This window comes from Muntiacus reevesi, chromosome 18 (genome assembly GCF_963930625.1).
Source record: "Muntiacus reevesi chromosome 18, mMunRee1.1, whole genome shotgun sequence".
Lineage (NCBI taxonomy): Eukaryota > Metazoa > Chordata > Mammalia > Artiodactyla > Cervidae > Muntiacus > Muntiacus reevesi.
The window spans coordinates 16,208,570-16,230,168 of NC_089266.1; the positions used below are offsets into that span (position 1 = coordinate 16,208,570).

Consider the following 21,599-nt stretch of genomic DNA (forward strand, 5'->3'; position numbering starts at 1 on the left):
AGCTAACAAAACATATTTTCTGTATGTAAGAGGTTGGAGACATCACTATGACATTAGGAACTGCAAGGAACACCATCATGTTCCTGATCTATAATTTTCCTTTCACATACAATCCATTCTTGGATACCCACAGTAGTGGATTTTTAAAATTTTATTTAACAATATGGTCAACCCCAATCAAAACATTTAAAACTGCCTCCTTGTGCACATTAGTCAAACTAAAACAAATTAGGGAAACATATATCCAGAAATATGTTACAAAACCAAAGAGAAATTAGTTTCAAGTATTAAATGGCTTACTGCAAAGCATATATTATTGTTTCCTTACATCATCGTGAAAAATGAGGGTATTGTAATTTCAAGACAGTCTACTTGTGGTCAGTCCCAGTGGTCATTAGATGGCTATTATCAAATAATTCAGGCTACAGAGGTCAAGGCTTATAGATATGATTTGACATATTGCTATCCAGTTCATTTTCACATAAAGTCCTCCATTTTCATCCAGACATTTAGTCATCAGTTAGCATGACGTAAATAAAACACAGTGAATCTTACAAAATTTCACCATAAAAGGATTCAGTCTAGGTTCACATAATCTTTTAATGATGTCATGTACTGTAGTGTGCTGTTTTTTTTTTCAAGTAAGAAAGGCAAGGATTATAAGTGTTCTGTAAAGTATTTCAATGCCACACTGTCAGTGCTCAATAAATTTTAAGTAGCAAAAAGTAAAGTTACAAGTTCTAAAGTCTTATTCTGACATCCTATAGGATGATGATATTTAAGATTTTGATCCTATCTCCTATAAACAAATGTTGTAAGAGTATTCTATTTTTAAATTTACTTATTTTTAATTGAGGGATAATTGCTTTACAATACTGTGTTTGTTTCTGCCATACATCAACATGAATCAGCCATAGGTATATGTAAGAGTGTTTTCTTGTTTCAGCTTGGTACACGAAAGGTTTTCTTTGATGCCTGCCAAGTATTCTGTTAGCTGTTTTTCCCTCTGAGATTCTCATCTATTACTTCTTTTAGTTTTTCATGGGAATTTGTGGCTTTGAGTGAACCCAACAAGCCTGTGACTTAACTTGAAAAATGGATTGAAAATAGACTTCCGTTTTCTCTAAGTACATACTTGGTTTTCTTAATCTATCAGCCAAAGTACGTTCTTAATCTTTTAGCAGCAGAGCTGACTTATTGTAAATTTCTTTCTAAGCCAGAAAGGGTAAGTATGTGATTCCTTAAATCAGTAGTTCTCAAACTTGACCATGCAACAGAATCACCAGAGGACCTCCTCTGGTCCTAGGGCCGACACTTGGAGACCCATTGTCTTAAAAAGTTGGGCATTTACATGGTCCTGTAAATAATTTGCCATTAAGCCTTTACTTTACTAATTTATGCCTCCTGCAAACAAAACCTACATTAAATTGACAGTCCCTTCTGTTGTAGTTATACAAGGTTCTAAGAAATCCCCAATTTAAACTCCCCCGCCCCCCAAAAAAACCCCAAAACCAAAAAATTCTCTTAGGCCAGTAAAAACCTTCTCATTTTGAAAATGTGATTCAAGTCTAAACAAAAGCCCTAGATTCGGAAACTAACTTCAGTTCCTGGAGTCATCATCATTCTGTTACATTTGGAAACATGTTTGCTCTAAAATAATCATTTGTGAGGCAATGTCACTTTATTCACCCAAAGGAAACAGGAATAACAGCACAGGAAGCACTGGGGAGCCTTAGGCCAATTCTTTTTGGAAACCACATTTAATTCACTGTTGCACAACTCAAACAGAGGAGGTGGTTAGGAAGTCAGGAAGGCATTTAGGTCAACCAGAAATACTTAACAAAGAGAAATATCTTGAAATCATGGATGGTCTAGGAATATCTGAGAGGTAAAGAACTTGACTCCTTAGGTGACAACTTGTCAGGAATGTTCAAAGTTTCCCATTTTTGTCCACAGACCCTGAGATTGAACGTTAAATATCACCAAAAGAGCTCAGAACAAAGAACTTCTTTGGGCTGTGTTTTCTGATGCTAAAATACTACTTAGGGGTTCACCCTACATGACGCCAAAACTGACTGCTATTTGCTAGCTCATGAACACAGCTATGGTTTCTCCCCACATACAAACACTGATCTTCAAAGCCTGTAAGCCTCATTCCAGAAGCTCAGAAAGATTCCTACTAATTTTTTCCTCCTTAGGATACAGTTTTCTCGAGAACTCCTTTGGTAACATTTCTTCATATAAACCATCTTATCTAAAGAAAATGACTGTTACTTCAATGGAGTCTTTTCTCAGGAGCCAACAGTTAGAACTAGATTCTAAACTTCCTGGATTTATAATCGTCTCTTCCCATTTCTCTCTCTACAACATTACCATTCCCTATGGGAAGGAGTAATCCATGAGTGACACCGGGCTCAGATATCTGCCCCATTCCCAATCCCAAGGTTTATTCTCAATGTTAACACATGGATACAGAACACACATTCCAGCTAGTTCTTATGGATTCCTCTTCCCCAATACGTGGATTCAACCATGTGCAAAGTGAACAAAGAAATAACTAAGTGGAGTTTAAGTGCTCCTGATAGGAGATGTAACTGCTAACAAAAGTTGGAAAAGGGTGTTCTCAGAGAAAATAGAATGAGGTTTTTTTCATTGAGAAAGGTGATATGGGATGCCACCTGCTCTTGCCAGAGCCAGATCTCCCAAATGAAAAAACAAACAGTATCAACATCCCACAGAATCTTGACTGCATATTTGATGCCACAGTAAGTCCCAGCATTATGGAATGTGGATACTGACAGAGACCTCCTAGATTGGCTAGGCAAAATCCATCATTTTTCAAACTAGAAAACTGAGCCCCAGGGAGAAGACTTGCCTTAATTAAGGTTAAAGCTCCTTAGCTATAACACTGAGGTCAGAACCTAGATTTTTTTATCATCAGACCCTGTTTTTATAGGCCCTTCCCTTTTTCTCAGGGAGTGGTGGTGGTGATTAATGTTGAATAAATGTAAACACCAATGGAGCAACTGCTTTTGCTAGGGAAAAAAAAAAAAGCACAGCCCATTTTCCTCCTTCTCCTTGGGAGAGGTCCAGCGTGTCCATGTGTCCAACCCTGCAGGCTCCCAGAATGAGAGAGCCCTTACAGACCCAGCAATGGGGTAGCAACTTCTTATGAATGATGCCAAGTGGGCGTGTCTGCACCCAGCTCAAGTCGGTGTGGCTTTTCATCCTTTTCTTCCTCATCATCAAATGAAATTACAAATATAATGCAAGTGTGTTTATATATATGCTCCTTTAGATTCAGCAAGCCTCATCCTGATTTCAGGTGTCCCAATGAGAAAAACAAAATTCCAATTGTGGCCTCTCAAATTAAAGACTGAGTTCAAATGAGGTTGCCCAGCCCACAGGAAGATGGCCCACACATGCTGATTCACCTGGCCCATCCTTCCACCCTGGCATTTATGCCCAGCAGACTCAGAGTCCCATGGGAATGATTCCTTCACAAGACACCCAAGAGGTAGATAAATGCAATCATCCCCGTGGGTGGGTGTAGCACATAGAGGCACAGAATTGGGTGTGTGGAGGTGCCTTGAACATGGGACAGAAGGCCTGAAGGGTGAGGCCAGACCTCTGACTCTAACCATAGCACTCTCACTGGAAGGCAAAGCCTTTGGTCATGAGAGAAATTCCCAGTATACGTGCGAGCGTGCATGCTTGGTCACTTCAGTCGTGTCTGACTCCACGACCCCGTGGACTGTAACCCACCAGGCTCCTCTGTCCATGGGATTCTCCAGGCAAGAATACTGGAGAGGATTGCCATGCCCTCCTCCAAGGGATCTTCCTGACCCAGGGATCGAACCCACGCCTTCTGCATTCCCTGCATTGCAGGCGGATTCCTTACCCACTGAGCCACCTGGGAAGCCCCTCCCAGTACATAACAAATGTCTATAGCAGTGAAAGGATGGGATGGGAACCAAAGAGGTGATGCTGGCTAAGGGTGGCACACAACTTCTAAAGGAATCTCTAGGAAGGAACTGCCAATAAGGCAAATCTGAAGGGTTATGATCATGAATGGGGGAGCCCAGGCACCTTAACCCCAGGTCATGCATGTCCCCCCGCTCCCCAGCGCCAGCCTATCTCCCAGTAGATCGAAGACTAGACAGCAAGGACTTCCCTTAGTAGAGAACTATGCTGGGTTGAGGTGACGGCAAGGACAGGCAGGCCTGATGGGTCAGCTTTCCCCTAATGTCTCCCTCAGCCTGAGGGAAGGGACAAGAGACAGAGGCTCGAATGACACGACAAGGCCTCAAAGCCCAGCAGCTCCCACCAGAGCTGCTGTGAGTCAGGCCCGAGAACCAGAAATACAAGGTAAACCAAGGTCCCTCTCTCTGGATCGAGAGTCCTTGGCCCTGCCCTCCTCTCCAAGAGACTGTCCTGAGAAGGAAAGTTGGCTGCCCACTGAGGTAATAAGGAACACCTGCTCAGCGATGTAGGTCACCCTCAGGTTAAGCAGGAAACTCCCTGAAGGAAGGAGGCATTCTGAGGACAAAGACTGAGGAGCTTCGCTCATCTGGGACACAGGTTTTAAATTATACACTCCCCCTACACGTATCACACATACACACACACACACACACACACACAGACCCACATTCTTCCAGCCCACCCCACTCCAAGCCCCCAATCCCGCCCCACAGGTGTTGCCCCCTGTAAACATGACAAGCAGAGACGTCCGCGATCCTGGGACAGTCCAAGAGTGATCCTGGGATGACTGCTCGTTAAGTGCCTCGGTAGGTGATGTTGGTAAAGGTGGATGTGGCCTCTTTATACAGTGGGTTGTTGGCCTGCAGAGAGAAGAGAAAAGTGTCTTACAGCAAATTCCTCAATTCTTGCCTATCCTGGGGGTTTACTTGTTGTCTGAAAAGTTTACCCATGACACTCTTCTCTGAAATACACCATCAATGAACAGTGTGATGCTTTTAATACTCATACATTTGCTCATACAGGGGGAATGGGTAGGAAATAAGAGGAGAGAGAAAATGGCATGCCATCCTTCCACCATTCCTGAGGGGTTAAATTCAGCCCATCACTCTTGCGGATCCCAAAACCCTCCAAGATTAGCTTTTAGCTAATATCTCATATTTCCTCCTTCTCTTCTGAACTCTCTTTCTCCCTCTTGCCCCCTTTTTTTCTTTGTTGTGACTGTGATAAGGGGCGCAGGCAGAGAAGATAGGTGTAGCAGGTGATGGTTGGAATACAGAGGACCACTTTTGCTCAAATGATTCTTAATCTGTTCTCATCTTATCCCTCAAGCCTTGCCCACAAACTGTCACATTAGCAGGAAAAAGACCCTCACTAGGTTTCCCAAATTATTTTCTAAAACAAAGTGACAAATCCCATTAGGTCTAATAGTCCTTAGTGGTAGGTAACCTCAAGAAACACAACACATTCTCATGTGCCTCAGAGGGTCAGGATTTCTATACTGTCTGAACAGAAACATCTCAACTTCTTAGAATCCTTGAGTTCAAAGACCTGAGGTCACCATCAGATGGGAACAAACTTTCAACCTAACCTCGGATATTCAGTGAAGTCATTCACTTGGAAGCCCAGGAAAAAGTTAAAATGTGGAACATGAGCCAAAGGAGAGTAAGCTTAAGTATATAGAAGTTTCTCAATTAAAAGCTTGTTTGATTAAATTCAATCAGGGTAAACTGCAGGGAGCATTCTTTTAAGAGGCTGATACAAAAAGTAATTCCTATCATAACCTAGTTCCCTCCCATAATCAAGGAAGCTGCTAAATTTCTCTATATTCAGTTTCTTTATCTATAAAATGGGGATAATAATGTTATCTATCACATAGGACTGTTACAGGAAGGAAATATAAAAAAAGCATTTAGGACAGTTCCTGGTACATGGTAAATCTTCAGTAAATGTTAGCTGTTATCATTTGTTTCTGTTTATGTTTAATGCTTTGGACTTCATCAGTATATAGTGGATTACTATATGTCCTCAATGTAGGATCCTCAAGTCTGTCTTACCTTACTCACTTGGAGAGTAAGTTTCCTTTTCCCTGCTTCTAGGGCAGAGCTAAGCCCTATCCGTGCTCAGGTGGTGCTCACTGATGTCATAGAGAAAGAACCAGATGGTTTCCAGGAAACATAATGACATTAGGACAGTTAGTCCATCTCCCAACTTCCAGGAAAAGGTTAACTGGGAAACTCTGGTGCTGGCTGAGCCTGCCCTGCCCTAAAATAAGCATCTGCTACTTCCACTTCAGACTCTTGAACCAACAACTTAAGAAAACGCCCAGCCCAGCCTCTTACAGTGTCCCATTTGGCTCTGGCTCTCTCTTCTTCAAATTTAGCAAACTCCTTCCGGTCATGGATGGTGATGAGAAGCTTCCAGATGAGCAGAGTCGCAAGGCCGATGAGCAGAATGGCCCCCATCACAGACAGCAAGACCACCAGGATGTCAGGGCCCTTGGGACACTCTATCAGGAGAGAGCGCAGAGCAGGGTGGTTGGGAATGGAGTAGGAATCATTTGAATTGGTTACAAATAAGATCTTCTCGACAAAGGAATATAGTACTGGAGCATTCTCCAAAGGAAACAGAACTTACAAAATAAGCCTATTAATTTTTAAAAGGAATGGGGTAAAATCCTTAGAGCAGTAATCATCTGTCCTGAGTGGATTAAATCAAAGGTCATTAGCTGGTCATCCACAAGCAGAGTCTAGCCTACTTGGTGAGAGTTCACACAAATGTTCATTAAAAATTCAATTTGGGGAGTTTTCTGGTGGTTAATGGTGATTAAGGCTCCAAGTTCCCAATGCAGGAGCCTAGATTCAACTCCCAACTAGGGAACTAGATCCCACATGCTGTAAGTAGGAGTTCATAAGCCACAACTAAAGATCCCACAGGTTGCAACAAAGACCTGGCGCTGCCAGATAAAGAAAACGTTTGATTTTGCTGGCAACATTAATCCAGGAGATTCTCCCCACAAAAATTTCAGATTCTTCTTCTCTTCAGAAAAAAAAAAAAAAACAAGTCAAAAGATCTAGAAACACTGAACTTACACTTTTACAGGGTTTCAAACAGCTAGGGCTGAGGGGTAGCTGCCCATTTCAGTCGGAACACACTTTTTTTAGTTTTCCAGACTCCTCACCACTCTTTCTTTTCTGCACTAAACAGAGGCGAAGTGTGACTTGTCACTGAGTCTGTGCCCCTGTGGACTCTGGAGCCACACTGCCTGGGAGTAAATCCTGGCTATGTGACCTTTGAAAAATGACTTCACCTTTCAGGGTGTCTGTTTTCCGTTTCTCCACCTCTAACAGTGATAGCTCTGATTTAAAAAACGTATTATGAGCAATAGTTAAGGAATAATTAAGGACTTCTCTGGTGGTACAGTGGATAAGACTACACTTGCCAATGCAGGCAGCATAAGCTCGATCCCAAGTCCAGGAAGATTTCACATGCTGTGGGCAACTAAAAAGTGCACTCACCACAACGACTGAGCCTGCACGCCCAGAGCTTGTGCTCAGCCAGAAGCCACCACCACGAGAAGCCCAGACACTGCAACTGGAGAGTAGCCCCCACTCGCCACAACTGGAGAAAGCCCATGCACAGCAATGAAGACCCTCCCAGTGCAACCAAAATAAATAAATAAAACAAAAATTTTTTTAATCTTAAAAAAGGAATAATTAAGCTAAATATATTTAAGGAACTCAGAACAGTGCCTGGCACAGAGTCAGAGCTCAATAAATATCAGCTACTGTTATTACTGGTATCCCTGTTATCCGAGGCTGTTTTTCCTAATTTATTTACCCAGCTCCCTCTTGAGTTTGAGCTGGGTATTTGAGTTAGTTACCCTGGTTCAGATATTTACAACCCCCGAGGGCTGGGAACCTAATGACCTCCTTAACATACTTTGAAACTAGGAGGTCTGCCAACCAAGACAATATTTTGGGTTTCTTCCCAAAATATTTAGTCATCTAAAATTCTCACCCTGTTGAGAACCAACTTCCTGTTCAACCCCAGTCAACAACCAACAAAAACAGAGGTACGACGTCAGCCCTCTGAGGGCCAAGCTGAGTATGCTCTGAACAGCTCCATTTCCCATAAACCACAGATGTCTGATGAGTGACCTCACTCCAGTAACTTCTCAGGTGTTATATAATTAGGTGTTTGTATATCTGAGTATTGATGGGTCTAAAGAGATGTCACACCTACTTTCCACACTGTCTCCCACCTTCTTCTCTAAACATACACACTATGCTTACCACACATGACCCAAAAACAACCACTACCACAACCCAAGCTGGCTATTTCCTATCCCACCAAATTACAACCTGTCTATAATTAAAGGAATGTCTGGAAAGAGGCTATGAGATCCCAATGTCTGAGTTCCCAGGGATGAAGGGTCCATCCCAGTTCTTCTGGGAAAAGCAGTTATGAATTCTCTGGAAGACTGAGGCAGGGCTGACCCTCAAACCTCAAAGTGGAATCGCTTCAATTTTACATGTCAGTATGGCCAGGACAGGTAGAAAGCCAGATCTTCGGGGGGAAAAGTAAACCTGTTAACCATCTGTCCTAAAAGGGGCAGACGGCAGGTTTCCTGGAAACAGATACAAGACCAGGTGGTCTCTGAAGTGCCTTCCCAGCCACAGTGATGATGACCCATGATGGATGATGACCAGGGATGACTGGGGATGGCTAGCAGAATTGACAAACAAAAGTACAGGAAGTCCAGTTACATTAGAATTGCAGATAAATAACAAATAACTTTAAGTATGTACCACATCTTGCATATTGTATTTTTTATTGAAGTATAATCACTTTACAATGTAATGTTGTGTTAGTTTCTGCTGCACAATGAAGTGAAATCAACTATATGTACACATGTATCCCCTTCCTCTTGGCCCTCCCTTCCACCCAACCCACATCTCACCCCTCTAGGTCATCGCAGAGCACCGAGCTGAGCTCCCTGGGATATACAGCAGCTTCCTACTAGCTATCTGTTTGACGCCTGGTAGTGGATATATTAATATGTCAATCCTAGTCTCCCAATTTGTCTCACCCTCCCCTCCCCCCTCATGTCCACATGTCCATTCTCTAAGTCTGTGTCTCTATTCTTGTCCTGGAAATAGGTTCATCCGTACCACTTTTCTAGATTCTACATATATGTGTTCATATACAATATTTGTTTTTCTCTTTCTGACTTACTTCACTCTGTATGACAGACTCTAGGTCCATCCGTATCTCTCCAAGTGACCCAGTTTCATTCCTTTCTGTGGCTGATTAATATTCCATTGTACATATGTACCATATCTTCTCCCTGAGAAAACTGTAATTCAAAAGGACACATGTACCCCAATGCCCACTGCAGCACTATTTTCAATAGCCAGGACATGGAAACAGTGTAAATGTCCAAAGGCAGACATTACTGTATTTTTATCAGACAACCCTATCTGGAAGTGATGAGGGCCCAGCTCAAAGGAGCTCATTCCCTGACCACCTGGCTAATGTCCAACTCTTTAGCGGTGCCCTCTTCACTGCCCCGTAGTGGCTCAGCCCTTCAGAGAGAACAGCTGCAAGGGCAAGAGTCAGGGAAGCAAATGAGAATAATCTCCTCCGAGACTGAGGGCCCCAGATGTTACCTTTTACTCAAAGCCAGAGCCCCTGAAAATGATTGGAAGCCAGGGTGAGAGGAAAGGCAGAACTTGGAATTCAAGGCAACAAGGTAAGAAATGTAGGTCTGGGGACCTATCTCCTGATGTGGAGGAAGGGCTACACTAGCAGTAAGCCTAAAAAGTTACCTCCACTCTGATAACTAGTGAGGTGTCACCATCCCAGTTATCATCATTTTTGTTTCCCAGGACTCCAGGCAATAGATTTCAGTTTCAGAATACCAGATCAAATGATTTTTGTGAGTGCTACAGCAGGAGCACCAGCCAGATTGTTACAGCAAAGAGATGAGGTAATGTTAAACCCCAAAGCAAGAGGACACTGCACGTTTGAGATGAGAAGGGACAAAAGTACAGATAGGGTGGGTGTGGAAAATCCATTTAACACGTTAACACAGGTGGACAAGAAAGTATGAGGAAGTCGTGCTGAAACTAACCTACATCTGCGTCCCCAGACGTAATGGGTTGGCCAAGAAGTTCATTTGGATTTTTCCATCCCATCCTATGGGAAATCCTGAATGAATTTTTTGGCCAACCCAGTACATACCCAGACTCTTTCCTCTCCACTTCCCCATGTCAGTGTTCCCTTCAGTCACAAAATCAAACTAAGGTGATACCCTTTCTTTACCTTTCTTCTCCCTTATAAAGGATGAGAGCCCTGGAGAGACTGATAAACAATATCACAAATGGGGACCCCACGCTCTCCTCCACCCACGGGGAGGACAACACCCCCAGTGACATAGATGCAGCCCTTTTCCCACTTTCAACCACTCCTGTCTTTAAGCAGCCAAAATTCTCCCAACAGATATTAAGATGTATATGAGTCTGTCTGTCTCCTGGGCATAATCCATCCTATGCATTCATTCAAAAACTGTGTATGAAGTATCTTCTCTGTAAATAACTGAGCCAGGTATAGAGATATTATAACAGTAGATAAGACAGACACAATTCCTATGTTCAAGGAACATATAGTCACCTGAAGAAGACAGGAGATTAAAGAAGCAATTTTTTTCTTTGACTGAGGTTTGTGGGATCTTAGTCCCCCAACCAGGGACCGTACCTGGGCCCCTGGCAATGGAAGCACAGAGTTTTAACCACTGGACCACCAGGGAATTCCCTAAAGAAGTAATATAAGAACTTAGCCGGTCTAAAGGGAAGCACAGCGACACAATGCAACGGGTGCAAGTTCAATGCCTGGTCAGAGAGCCAAGATCCCACATGCCTTGTAGCTAAAAAAACAAAACATAAAACAAAAGTAATATTGTAGCAAATTCAATAAAGACTTTCAAAATTGTCCATACCAAAAAAAAAAAAAAAAAAACAGGGGGGGGGGTGGGCGGGGTGGAAGCACAGCTGCTCTGAAAATCAAAGATATGCACCAAATCTAATCATCAGAATGGATGCTGGAGGAGGTCTCACATGGCTCATCTGGGAAGTGGTATGTCTAAAACGTCAGGGAATATGTCACAATTACCAGGAGCACTAACAAGGAAGAGAGAGGCATGGGCTTGTAGAAGTAAGACAGGGTTCAGAACTCTGGATTTTTTAACAAGGGAACAGACAAAAGTTCAAGAACCACCGCCCTCAAGCAGGGACCAGCAAAGAACACCCCAGTGAGCCAAATGCGGCTGGCCACCTGTTTTGGTAAACACAGTCAGATGCCTTCATTTGCATATAGTCTACGGCAGCTTTCTTGCTATGTGTCAGAGTTGAGTAGTCACCGCAGACACCATCTGGTCCACAAACCGTAAAATATTTAACATCTGGCCCTTTACAGAAAAAGTTGGCTGGCCCCTGGTCTAAAGAATGATTTGAAGACACTCCTACAGCTGTGAAGAATGTCAAGTGACCAACTGATTTAGCCTCTGCCTTCAGAGACTGTTCCTTCATTCCAGATAGTTCTGGCCCACCCCTCCCATCCCCCATTCCCACCATACCATAGGCCTTATGCCCCTGCAGCATCATGACTGCTTTACATGCCTGTGAATACCACATCTGCCTTATTTACTATTACATCTCCATCACCTAGCCCACGCCTGATGTATAAGTACTCAAAAATACTGTCTAATGATTGGGACTTCTCCAGCAGTCCAGGGGTTAAGACTTCGCCTTCCAACGCAGGGGACAAAAGTTTGATCCCTGGTTAGGGAATTAAGATCCACATGCTGAGTGGTGTGGTGAAAAAAAAAAGTCTAATGATTGATACCTTCATCTGTTGTTTAAGGGAAAGAAAGGAGATAAAGAAAATAAGGAGAAACAAGCAAATCTACTGCGCTGGATGGTGACAAACCTGTGGGGGGTGTGTGTACGACACAATGGGCTCTCCTGCCTCCAGAGGGTCCTGAGACCGAGCATTAACTTTACAGTGTTGGAGGCAGCCTCACATCCTTCACCACGTCACATGGTAACTGGTAAGGTGAAGACCTCAAACCTCAGGCCTTCCTCTGAAGCAGCAAGCAGCTTGTTCCTGGTAACCATTTAACTCTTAGTAGAGCAGATGCCTTGTGCTGAAAAGTGCTAGAATTTAAATTCCTTACCTCTTCCTTACAATGTCACCTCAAAAAATATCAGGCTATCATCTGTTCCTTGAGCTCCACACCTACCCTCTTCCTCTCCTTACCCACCTCCTTATTCTTCTATCTCCTCAATTAGCAGGTCATTTTCTTGCTAATGTCTATATTTATATACCCCACACTCAGATGACAAGCCCTGATCTATCACTTGTAAGATCAGGTTTCACCTGGATGTTCTGTTTAATAGGAGTGATGGATGGAACTAACTGCCTAATATTGGTCTCACTCTCCCTCGGGGAAGGGTCAGGACCCTCGGGGTTCACTCACCTGGCTCTTCTACCACATACAAAATGGACTTTCCACTGGAGTCTTCGTAGTACTGGAATCTGACGACACAGTCATCCTCATTCTTGTAGGTACAATTCACAGCATCCTTGCCAGTGTCCTCTGGGAGAGGAGGAAAGATGGGAGAATGAAAAACAGGTCAGTCCCTGAAAGATGGAGCCACCCCCAAATCCAGTCTTAAGACTTCTGGGAAAGCATGTGACAGGGAACCCTACACCTGACATTAGGCAATATGCTTGGAGATGGCTGTCGTGCCTGGCAATTGCTTCTAGATGACTCTCACCGCTGTATTCGTGCTTTGTCCCTCACAAAGTACTTTTGGGTTCTTATTCCTTCCTCTGGAAGGGATATGACATAACAGTATTACAGTCTGATTCAAAGCCTGGCTCTATCATCTCCCAGCTGCGTGATCTTGGGTAAGTTATCTGACCTCATTGAATCTCTTTCTTCTTCTATAGCAGAAAAGATACCTTCACTCACAAGGATGGTTGAGCATAAACCACCTAACACACAGTGGGTGTTCCCTTTCCTCTCTTTCCTTTCTCTGTTTGCTCAACGATTCCCAATAGTTTGCTTGCTCAACCCTTACATTTCTTCTATTTTTGCTTCCTATCCAGTGTTCCTCCCCAGAGCCATCTCTTTTTCTCTGACTCATCATGTCTTGTTGGCTTCATCCCTTCCAATTCTAAAACCTGTTATTCTGACTGTGATACTATGGGTTACCCTCCACCAGCTTTACCAGATGGATAAATCTGACACATGATGAGATTAAGCAAATGTACCAAGGTCAGACAGCAAATAAGTGATGGAGCAGGACTAGGACATGAGTCTCAAAGCGCATCCTACAGAGCCTTCAGTAAACCAGTGGTATTACAGGGCAATGCAAAGAGTAAGGATTTCAGGATTTAGTTCCAACCTTAACTCACCAATAATTTGCTTTGTGAAAGTGACAACTTTCTTGAGACTCAATTTTCTTATCTTCAAAAATGAAGTTAACAATAGTACTAAGTTCTACTTTACTAGGTTATTGGGAGAAGAATGTGCACAAAAAGATACTTTTATCATTTGTATAAGTTATAAAACTCCATACAAAGAAGCATTTATTTTTATGATTATCATGGTGGAGGATGGGGGTATTTATCAACTAACTTGTGATACTCATCTAGTCTAGATGATAAAAATCTCTCCTATCAGCAGCCTCTTCCATCTAAGCTAATCATAGCAAGCCTGGTCTCCTCCAGAGGAAAAACGGCCTCTTCAAGCTCAATTCCCAAATCACTGTTAGTCCAGACCCACTTCAGACATTAGCCAAAGGATCCAGAGATCTTCCTCTTTCCCAAAGCACCCCCACCCTGAAGCTGGCTGGCTAGCTGTGTCTTCTGTGGCTCTCACTGAACATATGTTTCCTTCCTTCATGGGAGATCGCTATCTCTCAGCATCACCCAACGTCTAACTGACCTAGATAACTACATCAGATATGTGACAGCAGCAAAGAGCAACTCCTTTTAAGTCAAGATGAAGTACCAACCAGAATAATTGCAGGCAAGAGTTTTATTCCTCACTGTATTTCTGTCTTATACCAGGAGGGGCTCCCAGGAGCCAAAAGGGCTGCAGGCTAATAATTTTGGCTCCAAATCCATAAAGGTGAAGGTTTCTCTCTATATCTGCAGAGCTGTATGCTGGACCTTGCTTAACATTCTGAGGTAAACTTGTGTGTTCATTCGTTCAGTCATGTCCCACTCTTTGCGGCCCCATGGACTGTAGCCCACCGGGCTCCTCTGTCCATGGAATTTTCCAGGCAAGAATACTGAAGTGAGTTGCCATTTCCTATTCCAGAGGATCTTTCCAACCCAGGACTCGAATCCATGTCTCTTGCATCTCCTGCATTGGCAGGCAGATCTTTACCACTGAGCCACCCGGAAACCCCTTAGTAAATGCTTACTGGCCTACTATACTAAGGTTATCATGGGCAACTACCTCTTCACTCTATGCCTCAGTTTCTTCACCTGTAAAATGGAGTACATCATCTTTCTTTCCTTGGGGTAGTAAAGTTAGGGTTGCTGGATTTATACATACTTTAAAAGTTCTTTGCAGGATTTTGCTGAGCCCATGGGCTCTAGGAAGTAAAAGCGGAGGGGACTGCTGAACACATTTGCAGATATGCAGAAAGGCTCTCAGGGAAGCTAGCTTTTAGGAAGGACCTACTGCGTATCAGGCCTACACAGTATACCTTTGAAGTAGGAATTACTCTTCCATTTTACAGATGAGAGTTGGAAAGTTTCTGGGGTTAAACTGGAAAAACCTAGAACGTGGGTGTGCATAACTCTATGGCTTGCTGAACTTACTAAGTTCCTTCACAGGCTCAATCTCATCACGACAATAACGATTGCAGGTATTTTCCTCGTTGAGGGTTCCCCGGTTAAACTTCTTACATTCCACACACTCCCTAAAAGAGAGGGGACACAGGGGTGAAGGCAGGGAAGGAAGAACCCTAAGTGTGCTACAGTCTGGCTCTGCCTGCCATATACCCAGAAAGCTGCCCCTCCCCCAGAAAATAGACACAAAAATAAAAACATTTGTAAGACAACCTTGGGGGACCCAGAAAGTCACATCTGGAGTTCAGAGGTGGGACTGCCCTCCTAACGGATAGCTAAGGCTAGGTGGGCAGAGGCCTCCAGGAACTTTATTAAACTTCTTTATGTCCCATCCAAGACTGTGACCCTATGCCACTTCTGGGAACCCTAAAGTCAGAACCAGTCTCATAATTTGGGGGCCTGGTGCACAACAAAAATGTCAGTCCCTTATTCAAAAATTAGTAGGGGGCTTCCCTGGTGGTCCAGTGGTTGGGAGTCTGCTGACAATGCAGGGGACACAGGTTCGATCCTTGGTCCGGGAGGATCCCACATAACACAAGGCAGCTAAGTCCTTGCACAACTACCGAGCCTGCCTGCTGCGACTGCTGAAGCCCGTGCTCCCTAGAGAAGACACCACAATGAAAAGCCCGCATGCCACAACTAAGGAGTGGCCCCCGCTCACCACAAGTAGAGAAAGTCCTTGCGCAGCAATGAAGACCCAGTGTGGCCATAAATAATTAAATAATTTTTTAAAAAATTAGGAAGAATTTCAAAACAGTGGTAGCAGAGCATTAAACAAAATGTGAGGTTCTCCTAAGCACAGGGTGCTATACAAATGTGCAGGCTGCATACCCATGAGTCCAGCCCGGCTAAAGCAGTAAGAGAAACAGTGGGCCATGGACTTGGGTTGAGGGGGGCTTCCTCTGCCCCCAGATGAATGATGTTTATAGTGGCGAACGTCTCCTGTTTCACACAGTAGCCTTCATAATCCTGGCCCCACCTCCTTCACAAAATCAGAACCTCAGCACTGGAACATTCCCCCGGAGTTACCTGGTTTAGCCTTCCTCCAACTCAGGGATTCAGGATCCTGCCTAAAAGAGAGGTGTCTCCAACTGCAGTCCAGCTGGTACCACTCTGTTCCCTTCACCCCTGGCTCTATCTCCAACTTTCCCTTAAGTTTTCAATGGAAAGATGAACACTAGTCATTTGCTGGAACAGACTCCTCTCTCTCTAAAGCTCTGGTGAGTGAGAGACAGAACCTGCACAGTGTGGGGGACCCTCTCCCCCATCCCAGACACCCAACTCTCTCCAGCTCACGTCTCTGCCCACTCACTTCTTAAAGGTGCAGGCATCAGGGCAGGTGGGACACTTCTCACAGGTGTCCCCGTAGGAGCCAGGCTGGATGCAGACACAGCCGCCGCACTCGCACTTGCCCCGCCCGCTGCACAGCAGCCCGTTGCTGGACATGCAGGTGTCCGTGCGCGTGGTACAGTTGCAGTAGTAGCCGGTCCAGTCGGAGTCACAGAGGCAGTCCCCACAGCTGCACTGGCCATGGCCTGAAAACACACAGCCCAAGGGGGCAGACCGGTCAGTGAGGCCCCCACTCCAGGACGGTATCCGGGGCTTTACCTCTCATCACCCTCTTCACATCACCACACTTCTGCCTCCACACTGAGCTAATCACCATCTTCTACCCTGTTCTCATAGCCTCACGCTTCTCTGCCTGCTGTTCCCTCTGCTTAGATGCCCTTTCATCCTGAGGCCACTACCAAACTCCTACTCATCCTTTAAAGCCCAATTCAAATGTTCCTTCCCCTCTGAAACTTTTTTCTGACCTCCCCAGGCCAAATCAACTGTCTGCCCATGTACTCTCTCAGTATTTATAGATACCTTTATTTCAACCCTGATGTTCAACCAGTTTGCTTGCTTATCTGTTTCTTTCTGGATTGTGAGCTCCCTGATGGGGGAATACATTTCATATTCATTTTTCCATCAATAGTGATTAGTATAAAATCTTACACACAGTAGGTATACAACTAATGCAATTTCTTATTTATTCATTCAACAAATATTTACTGTGCTCATACCACATCTTGAGCACTGGGGACTCAACAGTGAACAAGACAGGCAAGATCCCTACTATTATAGATCTTATCTCCTCTAGTTAAATTCATAGAAAATACATACAAACCTTCACCAACATATGCCCTTCGTTGTGTTACCATAGTTTGCAAAGAGCCGCCAGCCTTACTAGGAAAGATTTATTTGCTTCCCTACCTGAGTATAGGAACAGGAGAGAGAGATGGGGTGAGGGTAGGTTAGATTGCTTAAATGCAGGCATTAACTCTCAACACTATATTCCCCTAATAATCATTTACCAAGGCTTTAAAACTTGGCTCCTAAATCCTGCAGAAAGGTGACTCATTCTCCAGGACTCTAAATCAGGAAGAAGTGGATGAATAATAAAAATCTGATTGTTAATCAGAGGAAAGGCAGGGAGCAAGGGGGAAGTAACATGAATTGATTTGAAAATCAAGCCATTGTGTGAGCAGATGGGCCCCAGGATGGTGGAGGAGAGGATGGTACACAGCCAGGCTCAAATAGCAATAAGCTGGCTACCCAGTGACCCAGTGGGTCTGATTAATATCTCTTAGCCACTATAGGTCCCTCTGGATGGTATCACCCACTAAAGGATGAGTGATACCAGCATAATCCTCTAGGAACCACCCTGGCATTCAAGGCTCAGACACACCTTCACTATGTGTGTCTGTTTCCCAAGAAGGATGGGAAACATAACCTCAATGACCCCAGCTGCCAAATATTGGGTTGGCCAAAAAATCCGTTGGGGTTTTTCCACATCATCTTATGGTAAAAACACAAATGAACTTTCAGCCAACCTGATACATCTAGAGCAGCTGTCCCCAGTCTTTTTGGCACCATGGTCAAAAGTGGAAGACATCATGTTTTTGTGGAAGACAATTTTTCCACAGGCTGGGGTAGAAGGATGGTTTCGTGATGATCCAAGCTTGCTACATTTATTCTGCACTTTATTGCTAACATTATTACATCAGCTCCACCTGAGATCATCAGGCCTTAGATCCCGAAGATCGGGGACCCCTGATCTAGAGAGTAGAGATAGCTGGTAGAAGGAGGAGGAAAGAAGACAGACTGCATTTTGAGGTTGGGTTCCCTATTAGTATGACTTGTGGTGAGCATTCTTGTCCCAGCGACTTCTTGGGGATGCAGAAGGGAAGGAGGGAAGCAGGGCAGAGCAGGAGTCAAATGCTGGCAGGGAGACTTCCCTGGCAGTCCAGCGGTTAAGATATCACCTTTCAACACAGGGAGAGCAGGTTCAATCCCTGGTTGGGGAGCTAAGATCCCACATGCCCCAGGGCCAAAAAACGAAAAAGCAATATTGTAACAGAGTCAATAAAGACTTTAAAAATGGTCCACACCAAAAAAAAAAAAAAAAAAGCTGGCAGGAATGTGGTCTCAGCCTGACAACTCCCCTCAGCCTGATCCCATGGCAGGCTGATGGGCATGACTGGCACCATAGCAACCTTGAGGCAAAGAGACTGGCCTTGTGTAAGCCCTTGTCCACCAGTCACTGGCCAAGGTCTGAGGGCCACCCAGCTCTTGTCAGCTGAAAATAATTCTCCAGAGAAGGTGCAATTGTGAGGTATTCTCAGCAGCTCTACCAGCGGCGGGGGGATGGGCCAGCTAGCAGAGTGGGACCCCCACAGTGTCCTCTACACCCAGCTTTTGACCATGCCTCCTGGATAAGGAAAAGCGGACACCACAGAGGCCTGGCAGCACTCAGAGGCCTCGGTCTCCTCAGAAACCCTTGTCTCATAGTGTTTCCTTTGTGAGGCTAAACAAAGTGATCTTTGAGAAGACGACCCGCAGGCCAGCCCGGGAGTGAGGCCGGGAGTGGACAGTGGCAGGCCAGCGCCAGAAGGCTGACTGCAAGGCTCCAGCAGGATCAAGCTTTAAAAGGAAACCGCAGTGCGGTAACGTCACAGGACTGGCATCCCTCCAGCAAAAGGGGTTCTCAGGAAAGTCAGGGGAGGAGGGTGGCAAATGAAGCGAAAAGGTGAGAAAGAGGAGGGAGGCAGAGAAGAAGGTGGCCCAGGAGGCGTGGGGGAGGGGGAGGAAAGGGAGGAGCAGGGGTCTCAGGTCAGAGGTCAGGCAGTCACTCCCCGCACACAGACTGACATTCTGGGCTGACACATCAGTCCGCTGCCCTCCTCTGGGCCAGCCCTTCCTCTGACTTCGCATTTCCTCCATAAAGCCCCCCAGGGCTGCCCTGTCCTGAGTCTCTCTATAACACTCACTGAGGACACTTCCCTTCTGGGATCTGGCAGGTTCTGCCTTGTGCTGTGAATTCTCCATGGGTAAGTTTATAACAAAACTATCTTATTCATGCTTCTCTCTCCCTTTTTCTTTTTTTGGCTGTGCCAGGTCACAGTTGCGGCATGAAGACTCTTAGTTGTGGCATGCAAGATCTAGTTCCCTGACCAGGGGTCGAACCCGGGCCGCCCTGCATTGGGAGTTTGGAGTCTTAACAACTGAACCACCAAGGAAGTTTCTTATTCATGCCTCTCTATCCCACAACACTATGGCACACAGCACAGAACCTGGCTCACCCTGGCGCCTGATCAGCATTCACGTGAGAGTCAACTCCTAGGCAAGTTGATAAGAAGTCCGGGGGTCCCCAAGGAGACAGGGATGTGGAATTCTCAAGGAAGAGAAAGGACAAACTTTTTTTCCCCTCTACATTCTTTAGGATTATATAACAAGAATGTAGCCTGCTTGAGGACAGTTTTTGGAAAAAAAACCTTGATGTGACAGGGAAAGAGTCCCTTGAGGACAAGGATGCACGCCCTGACGTTTGAGGGGTGCTGATACCATGAAACCACAAAGACCATGCCTCCAGCAGGGAGGAGGGGACAGGGACAGCCAGGAGCTGGGACCATGGCCAAGTCATTGCGCTCCTGAGCCCCTGCTTGAGCAAAGAAGAGACCAGGCCAGCAGCTCTGGGCAGGGAGGGACAAGGATGAGCTGGGCTATAAGCCCCGCCAGGTTAGGAACCACGCATGACCCCTGTGCACCCATATGGACCGAGGACCTGGCACAGAGCAGGTGTTCAGCGAGCATGTGTCCCTGGAGGATGTGATGACGGCACCAGAGGGTCCAGACCTGAGGCCGGCGGGCACCCAACACCCTGGCAGGAAGGGAGAGGGAGGCCTCAGAGCTACAGTGGCTGCCTGGGCTTCCCTCGTGTGATGGGCTGGAGCTCACTGGGGATGAGCTGTTCCTGCGCAGCTGAGAGGCAGGAATCAGGGCTGCTGACCCGGGGCCTTTGTTCTGTGGCTTCAGTGGGGCGGGCGGCCAAAGGAAACACACCCTGGCTGGGATCCCTCCCACATGCCCCACATCAGACCAGGAACAGTCAGCCCATAGAGTAGCAGCGGGCCTCCCTCCCACCCTGGTGCCATCGTGGTCCAAGTGTAAGCCTCTCCTAGGGGGAACTTTCTTTCCCTCAGTCCCAACCTTCTCCTCATGCGTCTCCCACGTCAAACTTAACCATTCCCTTTGGTGCCTGGAATATGACCTGTGTGTTTGTGCTTAGTCACCCAGTCGTGTCCGACTCTTTGCAACCCCATGGTCTGTAGCCCTCCAGGTTCCTCTGTCCATGGGATTCTCCAGGCAAGAATACTGGAGTGGGTTGCTATACCCTCCTGCAGGGGATCTTCCCAACCCAGGGATCAAACCCAGGTCTCCGGCCTTGCAGGTGGATTCTTTACTGTCTGAGCCACCAGGGAAGTCCTGAATATGACATAAATACTATTAAATATTAGAAGGCAGCAGTCCCCAACCTTTTTGGCACCAGGGATGGGTTTCACAGAAGACAGTTTTTCCATGGACTGGGGTTGGGGGGGACGGTTTGGGGATGATTCAAGAGCATTCCATTCACTCTGCCCTTTATTTCTGTTGTTAATCCATCAGCTCCACCTCAGATTATCAGGCCTTGGATCCCGGATGTTGGGAACCGCTATGGGAAGGAACTGAAACTCCTGCCTCACTCCTGAATTCAAATTGCTGGGTGTGTCTGTGTGTCCATGCATATCTGATCTCTCTTTCCCTAATCTCTCTGATATCAATTTTTTGTTATAAGAAGATATTTAATTTGATCCGTCTCAAATGCTATAACATATTACAGCAAATTGAAGGTTTTAACATTCTAGGAACAGTATTCCTTTTCTCTGATGTCATTTTTCTCCAGTCTCTCAAATTTTGTTGACCTAAGTAAACAATGTTGTAGGTAATAGATAGAAGCCATTTTTATATTACTTGGGTGTGCTTTTTTTTTTTTTCTCCTTTTTTTTTTTTTCAGTTCTACCACTTTATTGCTACCAACCCATTTCCCTCCACCCTCGTGCACACATGCTCAGTCATGTAATCCCATGGACTTCAGCCCGCCAGACTCCTCTGTCCATGGACTTTTCCAGGCAAGAATACAGGAGTAGGTTGCCATTTCCTTCTCCATTGGGTATGCTTTAGAATGACACACATTTACCTTTCTCCTCAAGCTTTCCTAAAGGCCAATGTTAAAGTGAACACCTGGGTAGATTAGCTCCACTTGTTAGAACCCCAGTGCAAGTGAAGCCAATCTGAGTCATAGGTTTGATCACCCCAGAAGCCAA

The 21,599-nt window shown here is 45.2% G+C and overlaps 1 protein-coding gene across 1 annotated transcript in view; it reads right to left on the reverse strand.

Annotated features, from left to right (window-relative positions):
* Nucleotides 1-1,741: 1,741 nt before the first annotated feature.
* Nucleotides 1,742-21,599, reverse strand: part of ITGB3 (integrin subunit beta 3) — a 59,643-nt gene continuing 39,785 nt past the window's right edge. Inside the window, exons 11-15 of the mRNA XM_065909084.1 lie at nt 16,226-16,448; nt 14,884-14,984; nt 12,521-12,640; nt 6,324-6,490; nt 1,742-4,844 (exon numbers count right to left, since the gene is read on the reverse strand). Of these exons, the coding sequence (XP_065765156.1) occupies nt 4,779-4,844; nt 6,324-6,490; nt 12,521-12,640; nt 14,884-14,984; nt 16,226-16,448 (677 nt within the window). The 3' untranslated portion in view covers nt 1,742-4,778. The remainder of the gene's footprint in view (nt 4,845-6,323; nt 6,491-12,520; nt 12,641-14,883; nt 14,985-16,225; nt 16,449-21,599) is intronic.